Source organism: Danio rerio, chromosome 9 (genome assembly GCF_052040795.2).
Source record: "Danio rerio strain M-AB ecotype USA chromosome 9, GRCz13ab, whole genome shotgun sequence".
NCBI lineage: Eukaryota > Metazoa > Chordata > Actinopteri > Cypriniformes > Danionidae > Danio > Danio rerio.
In genome coordinates this window covers 7,992,836-8,011,171 of record NC_141029.1, presented here as the reverse complement: position 1 = coordinate 8,011,171, position 18,336 = coordinate 7,992,836, and the positions used below count along the sequence as shown (strand labels likewise).

Below are 18,336 nucleotides of genomic sequence, written 5' to 3'. Positions count from 1 at the left end.
ACTCTGTTCATTATTTTGCCAAAACCAAAACGTGTTACTTTGTGCCCCGCTTTCCCCGACAGTATATGTCTAAATAAATAAATATGTACATTTCAATAATGGACAACTCTCTGATACACAAACTAGTCAAAAAACCAATGACATGCTTATGTACACTGATTTTAAAGACAATACTTGCCAGAGTGTTACTAGAAGCCGAACATGAAAAAGTGAAATTTGATCGTCTTCTTTACGCATCAAAAGTCTTGACTTTTAAATGAAGCAATCCCTTTACACTCGCATTTACAGATGCTGATGCTATGCTTTGAAGGCAGATAATATAGTATGTATTCATGCGAAATTGTGCATGAAATGTCCTTTTTGAACTCATTACATTGATAATTTATGAAGAGATTATAAAATCCCCTGAATTTCACATTCCAGCAGTCAGCTGGGCACCACCACAGACTCACAAATTCTGGCTCAGTCTGCACTCTTGCAGTTTTCAGGAAGCCACATAAAAGAGAAGTATTTCAGTTATACAGCTCTCAGTATCTACACAGGTCAATCTGAGCAACTATTGTATTACTGTTTTTTTTTTTCAATCTCCTGCACCAAACCTCATTCAGCACACACACACAGACGGTATCACATTACACCAACTCTCTGAAATAAGAGAAGCCATTATTAATTCATGAAAGTGTTTCCTAGACATGAGTAACCTACTAATTCTTTCTTAAATATATGCTTCTTTGTGCTGAGAGTACATGAAGCAAGACATTGCACATGTAAGGGCATACAGTTTGCTCAGCTGTGCCTTTGTTAAAATACTGCCCAGAGGATCAAAGTTTTTTTGTGTAATATTGTTCGGCTGTCTTTTCAAATTTATATTGCTTTGACAATAAACTATTCCTTTGAGTGTAGGAGGTACTAACCTCATTTTTACTTTTTGTCTTCCTCCTTTTACAGCCTGAAGATGGTATCGACATTGGTGGCTTCTCCTGTTACACACACTGTAACCGCACAACGCTCCAGGTATAAATATGTTCTCCGTTAGAACTTTGACACATTTAGAGCTTCATTCCGAACCCTGAGCATCGGCTGGAAGACAAAGAACAATATGGTAACAACATTTCTGTGAGGCATTTTTTTTTTTTGTGATATTTATATTGCTAGTAATTAACATGCAATTAAATAATTGTCCGTCTGCAGCGTGAGTGCATTTCTGTACATGTCGGCCAAGCTGGAGCACAGATTGGGAATGCGTGCTGGGAGCTTTACTGTCTGGAGCATGGTATCCAGCCAGATGGACAGATGCCCAGTGACCGGTCAATAGGAGGAGGCGATGACTCCTTCAACACTTTCTTCAGTGAAACAGCTTCAGGGAAACACGTTCCACGTGCCATCTTTGTTGATCTTGAGCCCACTGTTATTGGTAAGGGTGTATTTGTACTGAAAATACTTGATGCTAATTTGAAATATTTTAGTGGATTATTCTTTACTTTGTAATGTTTCAGATGATCCTCTTAATAATATTAGAGTATCAGTAGACTGTTTGGTTACACTTTGTACAGGTAGCAGCAGTTGTGAAAAGAGTACCGCAAATCATACTTAAGTAAAAGTACCAATACTTGCCTAAAGATGTAGTGCAAGTGAGTAAAAGTATCTGTTGTAAATATTACTCCAAGTATGAGTAAAAAGTAGACCTTTTAAAAATACTCAAGTAATTTGTAAATGTTTGTAAACGTAACATTCTGTAGTGTGTTTAGTTATTGCCCAGCAGGCACACAACATCATAAGACGTTGATATTAGGTTAGATTTAGGTTGTGATGTCAGGTGACCAAAATTCAATGTCTAGTCAGCGTCTAAGGACAACATTATTTTGATGTCTAATAACGACGTCAAATGACGTTGACGTTTGGTTGATTTTAGGTTGTTAGAAAGTTACCAAAATCCAACATCGAGCCAACATCTTAAACCAATGTGATATTGATGTCAAATACTGACATTTATTCATCAGCAATGGCTACCAAAATCTAACATCTGATAGACGTCATAGTGGTAACGTCCACACAGCGTCAATCTGTAACATCAATAGACGTTGATATTTGGTTGATTTTAGGTTGGACGTTAAGACATTAAAGTCTGACGTCCACCGGTTTTTTATTTCCAAATAAAATGCAACGTCCCTACGACGTTGGGGTACAACGTCACTCTGACTTCATTTTGACGTCCTGTGCCAGCTGGCTGTGTAAGGTAATTTTGGTCATCATAGTGTAAACATCCATCATTTTCTCATCAGTGACATGCATCTATAACAGTCTCTGGGTCAGTGCGTGTAAAGACTTTCAATGCTTCCAAACTTTTTGCTGCAATTATAAATCACCCATGTCTTATTAAGGTAGCTCATTATGATGCAATTTATCTTCTATGTGTGATCTGATTGGACAGGAATCACAGGATAAATGTTTCTAATCCCACAGACAAAAAAGTATAATATAGTGACTGATGATTTAAAGAAAGTAGTGGAGTAAAAGTAACGAGACAGCAATAAAAATGTACTCAAGGTAAAGTAAAAGTACACATTTTTAAAACTGCTAAGTAAATACAATTTCTGAGAAAAACTCAATTACAGTAATTTGAGTATTTGTAATTTGTTATTTTACACCACTGGGTAGCAGTTTAGTAGAATTGTCTCGGTAAATTCGCTAAATTTAATATCTCCTCTAATGACCTGAATTGCACCTCGAAGGTGGAGTTCTGCATGTAATAGTGGAAGACAAAGCATCCCTCCTTCTGGGTATTGATCTGGGTGTGCCTCAGGGATCTGTCCTGGGACCTCTTCTATTCAGTGTATTCATAAATTATTTACTGTACCATTAGTATTATCTATGTGTGAAGTAATGATTTATCAAAAGTATGCTGCCGTTTATGAATGGAAAAAAGACACAAAAGAACAAGCTGTTTCTGAACACAATGCTGAAATTATAATGAATATAAAAGGCTAGAAGATTCTCATTTGTTTATTAATGTGAAGGTGATTTGCATATTCTTTACAAAGACAATGTCTGTACTTTACTGTGATCCTAAAGTCTATGTATCTGGTTTCAAAGTGCTAAATATCTGTGCTATTTTATTTTTCTTTTTCTTCAATGTTTGTACCCTACACTCTAGAAAAATTAACTTAATGTTGGGTTTGCCCATATTTTACCCAACATTGGATTAAAACAACCCAGTGATTTTTTTTTAATTTAATGTAAATTACACTTTTGATAGATGGAATTCCTGATGGATGGATGGATTTGTCCATTTTCGACCCAACTTCTGACCCAACATTGGGTTGAAAGTAAAAAAGTGTAACTTATATACATTGGGCTGGTGGGACTCAAATATACACCAGAAGAGCAGAAGAGAGAGTAAGGGTGCTTTCACACCTAGACTTTTGTTTCGGAACCTGTCTCGTTTGCCCAGTTCGCTTGGCATTTGAGAAACCACCAATCGCGCTCGGATCCACGGCAAAGCAATCGCTCCGAGATCGCTTGAATGAGGAGGTCTCGGCTGGATTGAAACGAACTCTGGAGTGGATTGATTGTAGTGAGAAAGTGATACGATCTGAGCCCGGTTACATTACAGTGTTTTATGGATATGTAATAGGCATATGGCTATATGAAGAGAGAATTATGAGTAGGGCATGAGGTCATTCAACAGACATCCCAAGTCTCCCGGAAGTTTTGTGAGTCTCCCGCAAATGCACAGAGACTCCAAGATGCCCGCAAACGAGTGATAATCTCCCGGAAATTGCGCATTTCCCTCCCGGTCCTCAAATACATCGCACACCCCCCTCAACCCTTCCCACCACATGCCTCCTCGCTCTTCAGTCACATCATGCACACACTGTCAAACACAACCAAACCACCACCCCCCCTGACAGCTGAGCGGGACTTAGCATAATAAACTATGAAACTCTGACCAATGTGAGGAGAGTTTACTCACACGTGACTTGTTTTAGCCCTTTTGGTCCGTTTAGAAACTTAGCTGTGAAAGCGAACCATACCAAAAGCAAATGTACAATGTAACAATTTTAATCCCTGTTTCGGAACAACTGAATCGATTCACAGATGTGAAAGCACCCTTATTTAACACCCGTGGAGTTATATGTACACTGGACAATTTGCACCGCAGGTGTCAAAAATCTTTAGTGTGGTGTGCAGTTTTACACTCTAAGGGCTCTATTTTGACGGTCCATGCGCAAAATGGAAATCTCAAAAAGTCATCTGCGTCGCGCCATAGCGCATTTGCTATTTACATGACGTAAAGTAAGTCTCACTTTCACTTTCACTCTCGTGGATAGAGAAACCTTTACGCACAGACATCAATTAGCCTATAAATAATACATTTTGTTTGTTAAGCTCAAAGATTTGTTTCAAAACTATTTCTAAATTCAGTTCTAATTTCCAGCAAATTAATAAATGAACAATAATAACGAAGTGTGGTCAAAATACTGAGTTATTTCCAAATACACCTGCCATGCCCCATATGGTCTAAAACCTGACAGGTGGACAAATCTAAGCTTGTTTTTAATAAAACAAATATAAATATGGATATAATAAATAATACTGCTAATAATAATAACATTATACAAAAGCAAATTGAATGAACTGAAAAAGCCTCCTGAGATGGATTCAAGGCAGTGCTTTTTAAATTCATGTAGGCTAGAAAATAATGTTTTGTAATATTTTAATCCTTTATTATATATATATATATATATATATATATATATATATATATATATATATATATATATATATATATATATATATCCTATATATATCCTTAATATTTTAATTATTTTTCATATGTAAAGATATTTGCATATTGCTCTACATCATTGCTCTGCGCTGGACTTTAGACCGGGTTTGTTCTGGTCTAAAGAATAGACTATTACAGTTTCTCAAAATAGTTTGTTTCTGTTGTAGTTTCTGTTATCACTTTATTTTGATGGACTCTTTAACAAATTTTGTTGAATTTATGTTACATTGCATCTACAGGCCAACTAATTCTCATTAGATTATAAGTAGATTGTTAGCTTAGTGTAGGTTAGGGTTAGTGTAAGTTGAAATGTACTTGCAAAGTTTCTTTTAGTCAGTTAAATGTTGAAGCAGCAGTATCAAGAGATATTAAGCAGACTATCTACTAATACTCAAATGAGAAGTAATTGGCATGTAGGTGCAATGCAACTTTTAGTCAACAAAATGTGCAATAGGGACCATCAAAATAAAGTCTTACCTAGTTTTCATTTAATTTGAACTTTAAGTTCATTAAAATAAACAATAAAAAACAGACTGAAACTTTCAGCTTTTTGTAAATGTAGATGAAGTGCGGACAGGAACCTACCGCCAGCTCTTCCACCCTGAACAACTGATTACTGGGAAAGAGGATGCTGCCAATAACTATGCCAGAGGACACTACACCATTGGCAAGGAGATTATTGATTCAGTTCTGGATCGTATACGCAAACTGGTAATATATTAATCTGATTATCTGCTTAGTTATTAAAATAAGTTCTGCTTCTTGGTCAAATTAGTGTGTTGTATTCTTATTTGAATGCTCTCTTTCTTATCTCTCCCAAAAGTCCGACCAATGCACTGGCCTTCAAGGTTTCTTAGTGTTCCACAGTTTTGGTGGAGGCACTGGCTCTGGCTTCACCTCTCTGCTGATGGAGCGTCTCTCTGTCGACTATGGCAAGAAGTCCAAGCTTGAGTTTGCCATCTATCCTGCTCCTCAAGTGTCCACAGCAGTGGTGGAGCCCTATAACTCCATCCTGACCACCCACACCACCCTGGAGCACTCCGATTGTGCCTTCATGGTGGACAATGAAGCCATCTACGACATCTGCCGCAAAAACCTGGACATCGAGCGTCCGACCTACACCAACCTCAACAGGCTCATTGGGCAGATTGTGTCCTCCATTACAGCTTCGCTAAGATTCGATGGAGCTCTCAATGTGGATCTCACCGAGTTCCAAACCAATCTGGTGCCCTATCCCCGCATTCACTTCCCTCTGGCCACATATGCACCAGTGATTTCTGCTGAAAAGGCGTATCATGAGCAGCTCTCTGTGGCCGACATAACCAACGCCTGCTTTGAGCCGTCCAATCAGATGGTGAAGTGTGATCCTCGTCACGGTAAATACATGGCGTGTTGTCTTCTGTATCGTGGAGATGTGGTGCCCAAAGATGTCAACTCTGCCATCGCTGCCATTAAAACCAAACGCACCATCCAGTTTGTTGACTGGTGCCCCACTGGCTTCAAAGTAGGCATCAACTATCAGCCTCCAACAGTGGTTCCAGGTGGAGATCTGGCCAAAGTACAGAGAGCCGTGTGCATGTTGAGCAACACCACAGCTATCGCTGAGGCCTGGGCTCGTCTGGACCACAAGTTTGACCTGATGTACGCCAAGAGAGCCTTTGTGCACTGGTATGTGGGAGAGGGTATGGAAGAAGGAGAGTTTTCGGAGGCCAGAGAAGACCTGGCAGCTCTGGAGAAGGATTATGAAGAAGTCGGCACTGACAGCATTGGAGATGATGAAGACGGAGTTGAATTCTAAAGTTGTTTTTGTAATGTCAGGGGGATCTGGTGTTATTTTTATATGCTAAGCAGTAGGGTTATTTTTTTAAGGCTATACTATTTTTTTTAGGTCAGGGATGTCCAAACTCAGTCCTGGAGGGTGTCCTGCATAGTTTAGCTCCAACTTACTTCAACACACCTCCCTGGAAGTTTCTCGCATACCTAGAAAGAGCTTGATTAGCTGGTTTAGGTTTGTTTAGTTGGGCTTGGAACAAAAATATGCCATCCAGGATCGAGTTTGGACATCCCTGTCTAAGGTATATCTTCATATTGGGGTTCTTTTATTTAATATCAGTTAATGGAACAGCTAAGAAAAATCAATAAACAATATTTTTGCAGCATTTATCACATTCTAGGTATACAAATATATGTTAACATTAACAACTGTATGAATTACTTTATACTTCATATAATTTTATTTACTCACTATTTACCAACCCAGGCTCATTGTGGAAACGTAGCCCCGCAGATGTTTCTGGAAACTGCGAAATACGTCCCAGGAGGTATGTATTTGTGCAGTTTTTGTATTCGCAAATCCGCAAGAGGCCGCTGTGCGCTGTTCTCGCCCGCCGCAAACTCGTTCGCTTTTATTTTTTGGATTCTGTTTTTCATCTTACTTGATTTCTGGAACCGCTCTTCCCCAGACTCAAACCCGGTTGTCGATGCGGGCAGCTCCTCCTCCTTCGGGCCTCAGCTCCGCCGATGTAACACTACGAGCTAAGCGGACAAACTGGTTGCGGCGGTAAAGCCCTCCACACGGAGGTGAGCCATCAGCTGGCGAGCGCAAAGAAGAGGAGCGGCATCAAACCACCCCATAGCGTTCGCTCGACTAAAACGAAATGCGTACCTCTGGCCATGTAAATCACGGTCTCCAGAAACGTCCGCGGGGCTATGTTTCCAGAATGAGCCTTGGTTGCAATTTACTTACCATCAAACGGTTCTAGACCTTTATGATTTTTTAATTATTCTGTTGGACACAAAATAAATATTCTTAAGAAAAATGAAAACTTGTAATCATTGACATCCTTTGTTGGACAAACAAATACAATGGAAGTCAGTGGGCAGAGGTTTCCAACGTTTTTCTAAATATCTTCTTTTTGTGTTCAACAGAAGAAAGAAACTCTTAAAGGTTTGAAAAAAGTGAAGGTTAAGTAAATGATGACAGACTTTTCATTTTTGTGTGAACCACACCTTTAACATCAACTCATATTAATAAATGCATGTCTGTTAGGACCTTTACCTAACACATAACCAAAAGTTACATATACTAAAACAAATTAGCACAAAATGATGTCAAAAATCTAGTGATTATCTCTAATCTCTTTCTAAAAATGTACATTGCTATAAATGTCTGCGCTTTCTTCATAATACAGTTGGTTTATCTGTCTAGAATATGTGTATGCTTGCATATGCAAAAGTGATAAAGGCTAGGCAGAACAGAACATGGTTGAACCATGACACCCTTCCCCCCACTGATGTCTATGCATGCAGCACAAAAATGACCACCTGCTGGAGCTGTTATTCAGAATTCAGCTGTTTGTACATGTCAATGGTATCACTACATATGAGACGCTGGATGTTGTGTGCTTTTCAATATTACTGAAGAAAAAAAGTCTGATAACAATTGGGTCAGTGTGTTCATCGCTTTCTGTAAAGCAAGAATCATGTCTATAGAAGACCTTATTCAATAGTGCCTTCTGAATTGTAACAACATTGAATCCCAGAAAGACATCATTTTTTAAATGCAAGGCCAAGTTGTTTTCACAAAGGAATAGACCACCCAAAACTGAAAAGTTAGTAATTATTTGCTCGCCCTTATTTCAAACCTGTTTCACTTTCTTTCTTTCACCAAACACAAAAGACGATGTTCTGAAGAAAACTGCAAACCTGTAACCATTCACATCCATATTTTGTGTAAGTCCATATTTTATATACTATATAAATCAATAGTTATAAGTTTTCAGATTTCTTCAAAATATTTTCTTTAAGATAAGAAACAAGCACATAAAGGTTTGGAACCACTTGAGGATGAGTAAATAGTGAGTCAATGTTAATTTTATGCTGAACTACCCCTTTAAGTAGTCACTGATATGAAATGTCACACTCTAATAAACGTTGAGTTATTTTTTCAACCCAGTGGTTGAGTTAAACCTATTTGGTGCGTTGTTGGGTTATTTTTAACCTTTATTAGGTTATTTATAATTACTCAAACAGTTGGGTTAAATATTTTATGCTTTGTTGGGTTGTTTTTAACCTTTATTTGGTTATTTATTTTATAACTCAACCAGCTGGGTTAAAATTTTGAATTTCAACAGTCAACTGATTTAACCAACACAGAACAGCTGCATTAATATGCAACATATCCAAATGTTGTTTTGCGTTGTAAAAAATTTAAGCTCTAGTGTAATAATGTTGTTATTTTTTTATCAAATTACCTCTCGTGTCGTGTTTTTTTCTATTCGATTCACCAGCACTCTTAATTATTGATGATACAAACGCACATACAATACATACAAATGCTTCGTGGCTGATAAAACGCTTTCTCTACCTCCCATGTTCATCTCTACAGTTTTTTTTTTTTGGGAGCAAATTCATTCATTCATTCATTCATTCATTTGTTTTCTTGTCGGCTTAGTCCCTTTATTAATCCGGGGTCGCCAAATCAGAATAACCGGCAACCTATCCAGCACATTTTTTTCGCAGCAGATGCCCTTCCAGCCGCAACCCATCTCTGGGAAACATCCACACACACACTCATACAATACGGACAATTTAGCCTACCCAATTCACCTGTACCGCATGTCTTTGGACTGTGGGGGAACCCGGAGCACCCGGAGGAAACCCACGCGAAGGCAGGGAAATTAAATTATATAACCCAATGCATTGGGTTAAAATAACCCACACTGTAAAAAATAAATCCGTTAAATTTAAAGTTAAAAAATGGCAGCTGTGGTTGCCAGTGCTTTACCGTTAAAAACATGGTAGAAACCGTAAAAGTAATTTCTCTTTTTTATGGTAAACTACCGTATTTTATTAATTTATAGAGGTAATATGTCTGTATGACCAACGTCTACACATCTTTTGTTACACAGTTAGACACTTAAGCACACCCACATGCAGGTGGTGATGAGGAAGTTACATAATGAGCCAATGCTCATCACAATCAACTTTTCCCATAAGCAGAAAAGAGTATCAGCATGTAGAAGGTGCATTCACACAGCTACTAAACACCAGTATGGTAACACGCATAAAATTAAAGTCTGGAAATAAACATTGTTTATCAACATTAGATGTAACATAAATCTCTAATTTACATTACTGATCGGGAAACCAATAAAAAGATCCATATTAATGTTAACAAAATGCATAAAAAGTTATGTGCCATGCAGGGAATTCTGGGACAGTCAATTTACGGTTATTCGCCGTATATATTAAGGAAACTTAACCTGGTTACGGATTTGTACTGTAGTATTTTTACAGTTTTTTACCGTTGAGATCATGGCCATTTTTTACAATGCATGGTTGGGAAGGTGCTATAATAACCTATAGTTGGGGTATATGTTGGGATGTTTTAACCCAACTATTTTGACAGAGCACTTTCGCCCTGAAGTCTTTAGGAATCATGAATATACAATCCCACTGTCTAACATTACAAACAATCAAGATATCAGTTTTCCTGCAGTCGTTATGCAACAAACACATGGAGAAGTTTAGCATATCTGCTGTAAAATTCCTTTCTGACATATTTTAGTTTCTTTAAATACGCCAAAAAGCTAGTAAAGGCGGCAGATGGTTTTCACAGACCCTAAAATCCCAAGAGGGAAAGAGACTGTAATGTGAAAAGGACAGCCCTTCCGAACAGCCATCCTCACTCCAACAGGCGATCCCACTTCCTGCTCACGTCCCCCTCCCTTTTCCCCTCTCTATAAAAACCCCACCTCTCCTTTTTTTCCTCCACATCTGCCTTCTCTTTCCGAATCCTCAAGTCGGCCTGAAGGGAAATCTGACAAGATGGTAAGTTCTTAATGCTTGAACAATTCTTAAGTTCCAAAGCTTTTCATAATCAAAGTATTAAACGTGAATATTATTGTATTTTTGTATGTTAGGAAATGGCAATAAACTCTGCAGTAATTTGATAATTATGCTGTTATTTAATTATGTGGAAGACAGAAATAGTAGCACTGTAATTAAATCACTTAAGCATGATGTTATGAAATTAATATGTAGCTTTAAGTAGTCATTTTCAAGCCCGGATATAGCCATTCATTGTATAGAGGATGTGGCCACGGCCTTCAAAAATCCTCATCCCAGACGATGACACACATGTCAGCAGGAAATTCCAATACTTCACTTTTTCTGCAACGTTAATCTATGTTTAGTGGGTCTGCATAGCCGAAATAGCATATCTCGGTCAGCTGAAGTGGAGAAATAAAGGAACTACAGTAATGTAGTTGTCACTATAAGAATGAATACATGTCTTTATGTCATACAGAGAGGCATTGGTACTGGATGAGATCATGAGTGACAAAAACTGGAGCATGGCAGAATAATAGATATATCTGTTCTAGAGAAAAGGCCTGAGTGAGATATCACCGTGTGCTACACAAAGAAGAGTGTACAGCTGGGACAGGGAGGGGGTGGACTGAGGCCTCAAAGGAGCTCTCTGAGTCTCCTCTATACTTGAGAGATCCAATGACACAGGCTAGAGGAGAGAGTGAACTTATATGCACATATATTCAAACTAAAAGTGAGTTATACATGTAGTCCCACATGGTTAAATGTGCAATATTATTGAGCTTTAGGTGAGCTTATTCATTTTCTTAAAGAGTAAAACAGATATGCCGGTTAATTTCTCAATCAAAACTCAAATGGTTTTCATCCATTTTAGGGCCTCCAATGTCCCATATATGTCCACAATGACAATCAAGGTCCCAATTTATAATTATTATTATTATTTAATTACCTTTCTTTCCTTAATGTTACGTGTTAGTTCAATGCCTCTAAATAAGGTACATTTAAAGGGATAATTTAAACACACACACAAAATCTGGCATTATTTACTTACCCTTGACTTATTTTAAGCCTTTTTTTATTATTGTTTTCTGTTGAACACAAAAGAAGATATTTTAAAGAAGGTTGTAAACCTGTAACCATTGGCATCCTGTAGAAGGAATAAAAATACTATGGAAGTCAATGGTTCTTGGTCTTCAAATCTTCAAATCTGTGTTCAACAGAATTACAAGTCAAGGGTGAGTAAATGATAGAAGAATTTTTATTTCTGGCTGAACTATCCCTTTAAATAAGCTTAAACTCTGAAAACTGGGCTAACGTTGTTTCAGTTTACTATAGTCTTTCATATTAAGCTGCTTTGACACAATTCACATTGTAAAAGCGCTATAGAAATGAAGATGAACTGAATTTAATTGAATTGTTCTCTCTGCATGGATAGGGTGTAAGGGTGGTGAAAAAAGTTTACATATATTTAATTTCTCCTGTAAATATCCTGTAAATTCTCCTGTAAATTGCTAATGTGGAAATATTAAAAACAACAGTACAATAATAAATAGTAAAAATCTAAATATTAAAAAAATACTGTATGTATATATATATATATATATATATATATATATATATATATATATATATATATATATATATATATATATATATATATATATATATATATATATATATATATATAATAAATAAATAAATAAATAAATAAATAAATATATATATATATATATATATATATATATATATATATATATATATATATATATATATATATATATATATATATATATATATATATATTTATTTATTTATTTATTTATTTATTTATTTATTTATTTTACAAAGACACTTCCAGTCATCAAGATACTGGATTAGAATTAAAGCTTTTCAACTGTCTCCCACATGTCCACATGACTACATGATGACTACCTCATTTTGCCCCTAGCGGCAGTCACAGGGAACTTTCAGACTGCTTATGAAGCAAACTTCACTCCCACTAATTCACTCTGTTAAAATGAATGATTTGAATGAATGACTATTATATTACTGGAAACAAAACAAAGGTTTCTAAAGTTAATCAACAATAACAATGATAACATTCTCACATTTATAGAACTGACAATAATAAAAAGCAGTTTAAAGATTTTATTTTATTATTAAAGATTTTATTTTTTATTTAAATATTTTTTATATTACTAAAAAAACGTTTACATTCTTAATGAAATACCCAACGCATTTTAAACCTTGATGCTACTGTTTCTTTCATTTCTAAGTCGACCGTTTATTTACAGCTGACATACAGTTGAAGTCAGAATTATTAGTTCCCCTTTTAATTTTTTTTAAATATTTCCCAAATTATTAATAGAGCAAGTAAATTTTCACACTTTGTCTGATAATATTTTTTTTCTAAATTCTTGTTTTATTTCTTATTTTATTTTTTTAATTATTAGCCCCTTTAAGCTATATTTTTCTTCATAGTCTACAGAACAAACCATCGTTATACAATATACAATAACGTTATACAATAACTAGCCTAATTACCCTAACCTGCCTAGTTAACCTAATTAACCTAGTTAAGCCTTTAAATGTCACTTTAAGCTGTACAGAAGTGTCTTGAAAAATATCTTGTAAAATATTATTTATTTACATCATGGCAAAGATTAAAAAAAAAAAATCAGGTTTTAGAAATAAGTTATTAAAACTATTATGTTTAGAAATGTGTTTTAAAAAAATCTTCTCTCCATTAAACAGAAATTTGGGGTAAAAAATAAATAGGGGAGCTTATAATTCTGACTTCAAATTTACACATTTACCTTCTCTCTCCAGCGTGAGTGTATCTCTATGCATGTTGGCCAAGCTGGGGCCCAAATGGGAAACGCCTGCTGGGAGCTTTACTGTCTGGAGCACGGTATCCAACCAGACGGACAGATGCCCAGTGACAAGACAATAGGAGGAGGAGATGATTCCTTCAACACTTTCTTCAGTGAGACAGGAGCGGGGAAACATGTTCCACGCGCCATCTTTGTTGATCTGGAACCCACTGTGATTGGTAAGTTTAACCAGACAAAAAAAATTCAGGTTAAATTATAATGAAACCATTTTACAAAACACTGAAAATGCAACATGTAATTACTTGGTATTTTGATACAAGTTCTAATACAATTATTATTTTTACCATGTAGAAAGAATATAAATGATAATAATATAGTATTATAACTGCTGTAACTATAAAGCTACAGTGGGTGACACTTTAAAAGGATCATTACTGCCGGGACTCGTACCGCCGCCACACTAAAGGAGTAAGAAGATGTTTTTAGGTATAACCGTAGTTTGCGACTATGCCGCCAGGGGGCACAAAGAAAATATTCACCTTATGCTCCGCCACCGACCGGGCGCTGCCATTTGATTCTTTTTGTCTCGCTACTTCCGGTCACATTCACTTCCTTTCATTTTTTGACATTAAAAACTGCTCGTTACGCTGCTTGATATTGCAATTTGATATTTTCTTAATATATTATTCTACTTGGTCTGTGTAGTCATGCAAAAATTTGTTTGTAGAGCAAGTAGTTTGACCATTTTCTGCCGTTTATTATTCCTAGTCATTTCTCCCATAGGCGACTGAATCAGAAGTTCTAAGACAATCGCGAAAACAGGCGCACTTCCGCATTTTAGAATAAGGTCAATACAGTAGCTGTAAATACCTTGTATATGAAGACAAAATAATGAGACAAAGCATTAAAATTCCTTTATTAATCATTAAAAACTTGTTAACAAGCTTATTATCATTGTAAACATGTTAGGTGAAATAAGGATTCATAAAGAGGATTCATATTCAATACGCTTTTTTATTTACATTTTCATTTATAGTTTTTTTTATTCACATTTTCGCTGTTGATTTTATTTTATGTCTCAATAATTGTACATAAATAATAAATGAATAATTAAATAGGCCTAAACAACCATTTATTTAAAGAAATTACCAGCGAAACACTGAGAAACGGCCCTGCGCATAGTTTAAAGGGCTCTAAGGTTGAATGATATATATATATATTTTTTTTTATTATTATTATTTTATTTATTTATTTATTTTTAATTTTTAAACTAGTAATGGCTCAGTATCTTTTGTATCTTATATTAAATTTCAGTCATCTTGCATACGCGTGTGAAATATAATACATGCATAACAGCATATAAAAGCAAAAAGCTATATAGCTAACTCATCAAAATTAGCTATATTAAAATAAATCAGAAGTACAAAGAAAACACGTCTTTTACACTTTTTTTAAATAGGCCTACTAGAAAGCTGCAAAGTGGGCTATAATATTTTAACTATAAAAATCAAATGTTAAATGGTTGTGCAAAAAGACTGCAGAGCACCTGTCGAACAATAAAAAGCCAGTAAATGAATGTAAGTTTTAAAGTTAATACAGCCATAGGCAGAGGGTGAACAAACTCAGGGTAGGGCTAACATATGCGCTTCCCTTTAATGCATTTAAAAATATTTGCGGCAGACCAAGAATAGGTTTTAACAACCGCCTATTAACAAATATTAGATTTCAATCATCAAGCATGCGCATAAGGAGATTTGTTTTATAGGATGAGATGTTAAACCGAGGTCCTGACTCTCTGTGGTCATTAAAAATCCCATGGCACTTCTTGTAAAAGAGCAGGGGTGTAACCCCATTGTCCTGGCCAAAGTCCATCCATCGAACCCTTACAACCCCAACTCATCCCCTTCGATCGAATTAGCTCTATCATTATCTCTCCACTCCACCAGTAGCTGGTGTGTGGTGAGCGCACTGGCGCCGTTGTCCTTTGGCTGCCATCGTATCATCCAAGTGGATGCTGCACACTGGTGGTGTTGTGGAGAAACCCCCCCTCATGATTGTGAAGCGCTTCGGGTGTATGGTCATACACAATAAATGCACTATTTGAATACACATTACATTACATTTATACAGTAGGCTACAGGCTACTGTAGTAAATAATATTATTGTTTTGTTCATATCTGATTGTTTCTTTTCCAGATGAGGTGCGCACAGGCACATATCGTCAACTATTCCATCCTGAGCAACTAATTACTGGCAAGGAAGATGCTGCAAATAATTATGCCCGTGGTCACTACACCATTGGTAAAGAGATCATTGACCTTGTGCTGGACAGGACTCGTAAACTGGTTAGTATGTATTTATTTCTATATATATATATATATATATATATATATATATATATATATATATATATATATATATATATATATACATATATATATATATATATATATATATATATATATATATATATATATATATATATATATATATATATATATATATATATATATATATATATATATATATATATTGTCATTTGTGAAATGCAACTTCTAATAATTTAATGTACTTTACAAAAATCCAACAGGCTGACCAGTGCACTGGCCTTCAAGGATTTCTCATCTTTCACAGTTTCGGTGGAGGCACTGGCTCTGGCTTCACCTCTCTGCTGATGGAGCGTCTCTCTGTCGACTATGGCAAGAAGTCCAAGCTTGAGTTTGCCATCTATCCTGCTCCTCAAGTGTCCACAGCAGTGGTGGAGCCCTATAACTCCATCCTGACCACCCACACCACCCTGGAGCACTCCGATTGTGCCTTCATGGTGGACAATGAAGCCATCTACGACATCTGCCGCAAAAACCTGGACATCGAGCGTCCGACCTACACCAACCTCAACAGGCTCATTGGGCAGATTGTGTCCTCCATTACAGCCTCACTGAGATTCGATGGAGCTCTCAATGTGGATCTCACCGAGTTCCAGACCAACTTGGTACCCTACCCGCGTATTCACTTCCCTCTGGCAACATATGCACCAGTGATTTCTGCTGAAAAGGCGTATCATGAGCAGCTCTCTGTGGCCGACATAACCAACGCCTGCTTTGAGCCGTCCAATCAGATGGTGAAGTGTGATCCTCGTCATGGTAAATACATGGCCTGCTGTCTTCTGTATCGCGGAGATGTGGTGCCCAAAGATGTCAACTCTGCCATCGCTGCCATTAAAACCAAACGCACCATCCAGTTTGTTGACTGGTGCCCCACTGGCTTCAAAGTAGGCATCAACTATCAGCCTCCAACAGTGGTTCCTGGTGGAGATCTGGCCAAAGTACAGAGAGCCGTGTGCATGTTGAGCAACACCACAGCTATCGCTGAGGCCTGGGCTCGTCTGGACCACAAGTTTGACCTGATGTACGCCAAGAGAGCCTTTGTGCACTGGTATGTGGGAGAGGGTATGGAAGAAGGAGAGTTTTCGGAGGCCAGAGAAGACATGGCAGCTCTGGAGAAGGATTATGAAGAAGTCGGCACTGACAGCATGGGAGAGGAAGATGAAGAGGGTGAAGAATATTAAAAGCATCGCAATAAGTTTTTGCTTAGATGCCCTCAAACGAAATATGACCAAGATGTTTGCAACAACGACACAACTGCTACTTGAAATTCCATTTGCATTACAATTGGTTTTATATAAATGAAATTTGATTAATAAAAGAATGAACTAAGCATCCTGTGTGCATTTTCAATGGTATCAGATCATTATTTATAATTGAGTAAACTCTTGAATTACCGTTTTTGCCTTCATCTACAGTACACTGAAAACAAGGCTGCAAAAATTAAACAAGCTAAAATTGCATTGGAAGCTTTTATTTTTCTCTCTGTTAATTAATAAACTCAAACAACTAACAAATTAATTGTAAAAAAGTACAAGAGTTAAATTAGAGATGCTCTAAATATCTTGTTAAAGTGCTCCTTTCATACTTTACCTTTCTTAAAGGGTCACAAAACACCAAAACACATTTTTTTAAACTGATGACAGTCATATATGTGTCCCACAATGCTAAAAACACTATTAGGACACATATATTTCACAAAAAAAAGTGAAAATTGGTTGTTTTTGCGTTATTTCGAGCAAATTCACACTTCCGGTCAGAAACGAATTTTTGAAGCTGCGTCACGGCCATGAGATCTTAGCATGTATTCCAGCTTGAAGACTGGACATCTGTACCTGGGAGTATTGTATTACATGTACGAGTGTGCTGCATTAATGCATGAGTAAGGCTTGGTTCAAACCAATCAGCATGCTCTATTGTGCAGCCTATACCGTGCGGTATCAAACATTGCATGAAAAATACACCCTTAAAACAGTTCCTCGAATCAAATATCTCGTTTGTCACGAGGGGCAAGACTGAAATTCCTGAATGAAAGAGCCAAACTGCAGTTAAAGTCCACCATTTAATACTTTGTCAATTACTGATATCCAAGTAATGTATTGTGTGTTTGTGTTGTGCGTGTGTGCGTGTGTGTGTGTGTGTGTGTGTGTGTTGTGTGTGTGTGTGTGTGTGTGTGTGTGTGTTGTGCGTGTGTGCGTGTGTGTGTGTGTGTGTGTGTGTGTGTGTGTGTGTGTGTGTGTGTGTGTGTTTTGACTGAAATTTAGCGCGTGCCCAAATCGACACTCCCATATCATCCTTTTTTTGCTTCTCTGACACTCCCCCCTAAACAGGACTGGACACGTACACTGACTTTTTCCAAAGTAGAGATGTGGAAACACCCTGCTGAAACAACGGGGGTTCATGGCCCTTTAAGAAAAGTAATTAAAGATACAGAAGATACAGAATTATGAATTATATTTTCCCCTAATTTTGCATGACCTTGAAATTCCTTTTCAAA

The 18,336-nt window shown here is 36.8% G+C and overlaps 2 protein-coding genes across 5 annotated transcripts; both read left to right on the top strand.

Moving 5' to 3' along the window:
* The first annotated feature begins 746 nt into the window (after positions 1 to 746).
* Positions 747 to 10,430, top strand: tuba8l5 (tubulin, alpha 8 like 5). 4 transcript variants are annotated; one of them, NM_001168287.1, is made up of 5 exons: positions 747 to 767; positions 949 to 1,014; positions 1,192 to 1,414; positions 5,352 to 5,500; positions 5,613 to 6,587. In NM_001168287.1, the coding sequence occupies exons 1-5, from the start codon at positions 747 to 749 to the stop codon at positions 6,585 to 6,587; spliced, it is 1,434 nt and encodes a 477-aa protein (NP_001161759.1). The 4 variants fall into 4 exon arrangements, 2 of the variants coding, with proteins under 2 accessions (NP_001161759.1, XP_087123262.1); XR_015498970.1 differs by lacking the exons at positions 747 to 767; positions 949 to 1,014 and adding exons at positions 1,046 to 1,102; positions 7,483 to 10,430 and having other exon boundaries at positions 5,613 to 7,056; XR_015498971.1 differs by lacking the exons at positions 747 to 767; positions 949 to 1,014 and adding exons at positions 1,046 to 1,102; positions 7,509 to 8,738 and having other exon boundaries at positions 5,613 to 7,056.
* Positions 10,431 to 10,563: 133 nt separating this feature from the next.
* Positions 10,564 to 17,167, top strand: tuba8l3 (tubulin, alpha 8 like 3). The gene is given in 4 exon segments (NM_001003558.2): positions 10,564 to 10,621; positions 13,451 to 13,673; positions 15,652 to 15,800; positions 16,046 to 17,167. Coding segments are annotated over 4 exon segments (1,353 nt in total). The 5' UTR covers positions 10,564 to 10,618; the 3' UTR covers positions 17,024 to 17,167.
* The last annotated feature ends 1,169 nt before the right edge of the window (positions 17,168 to 18,336 follow it).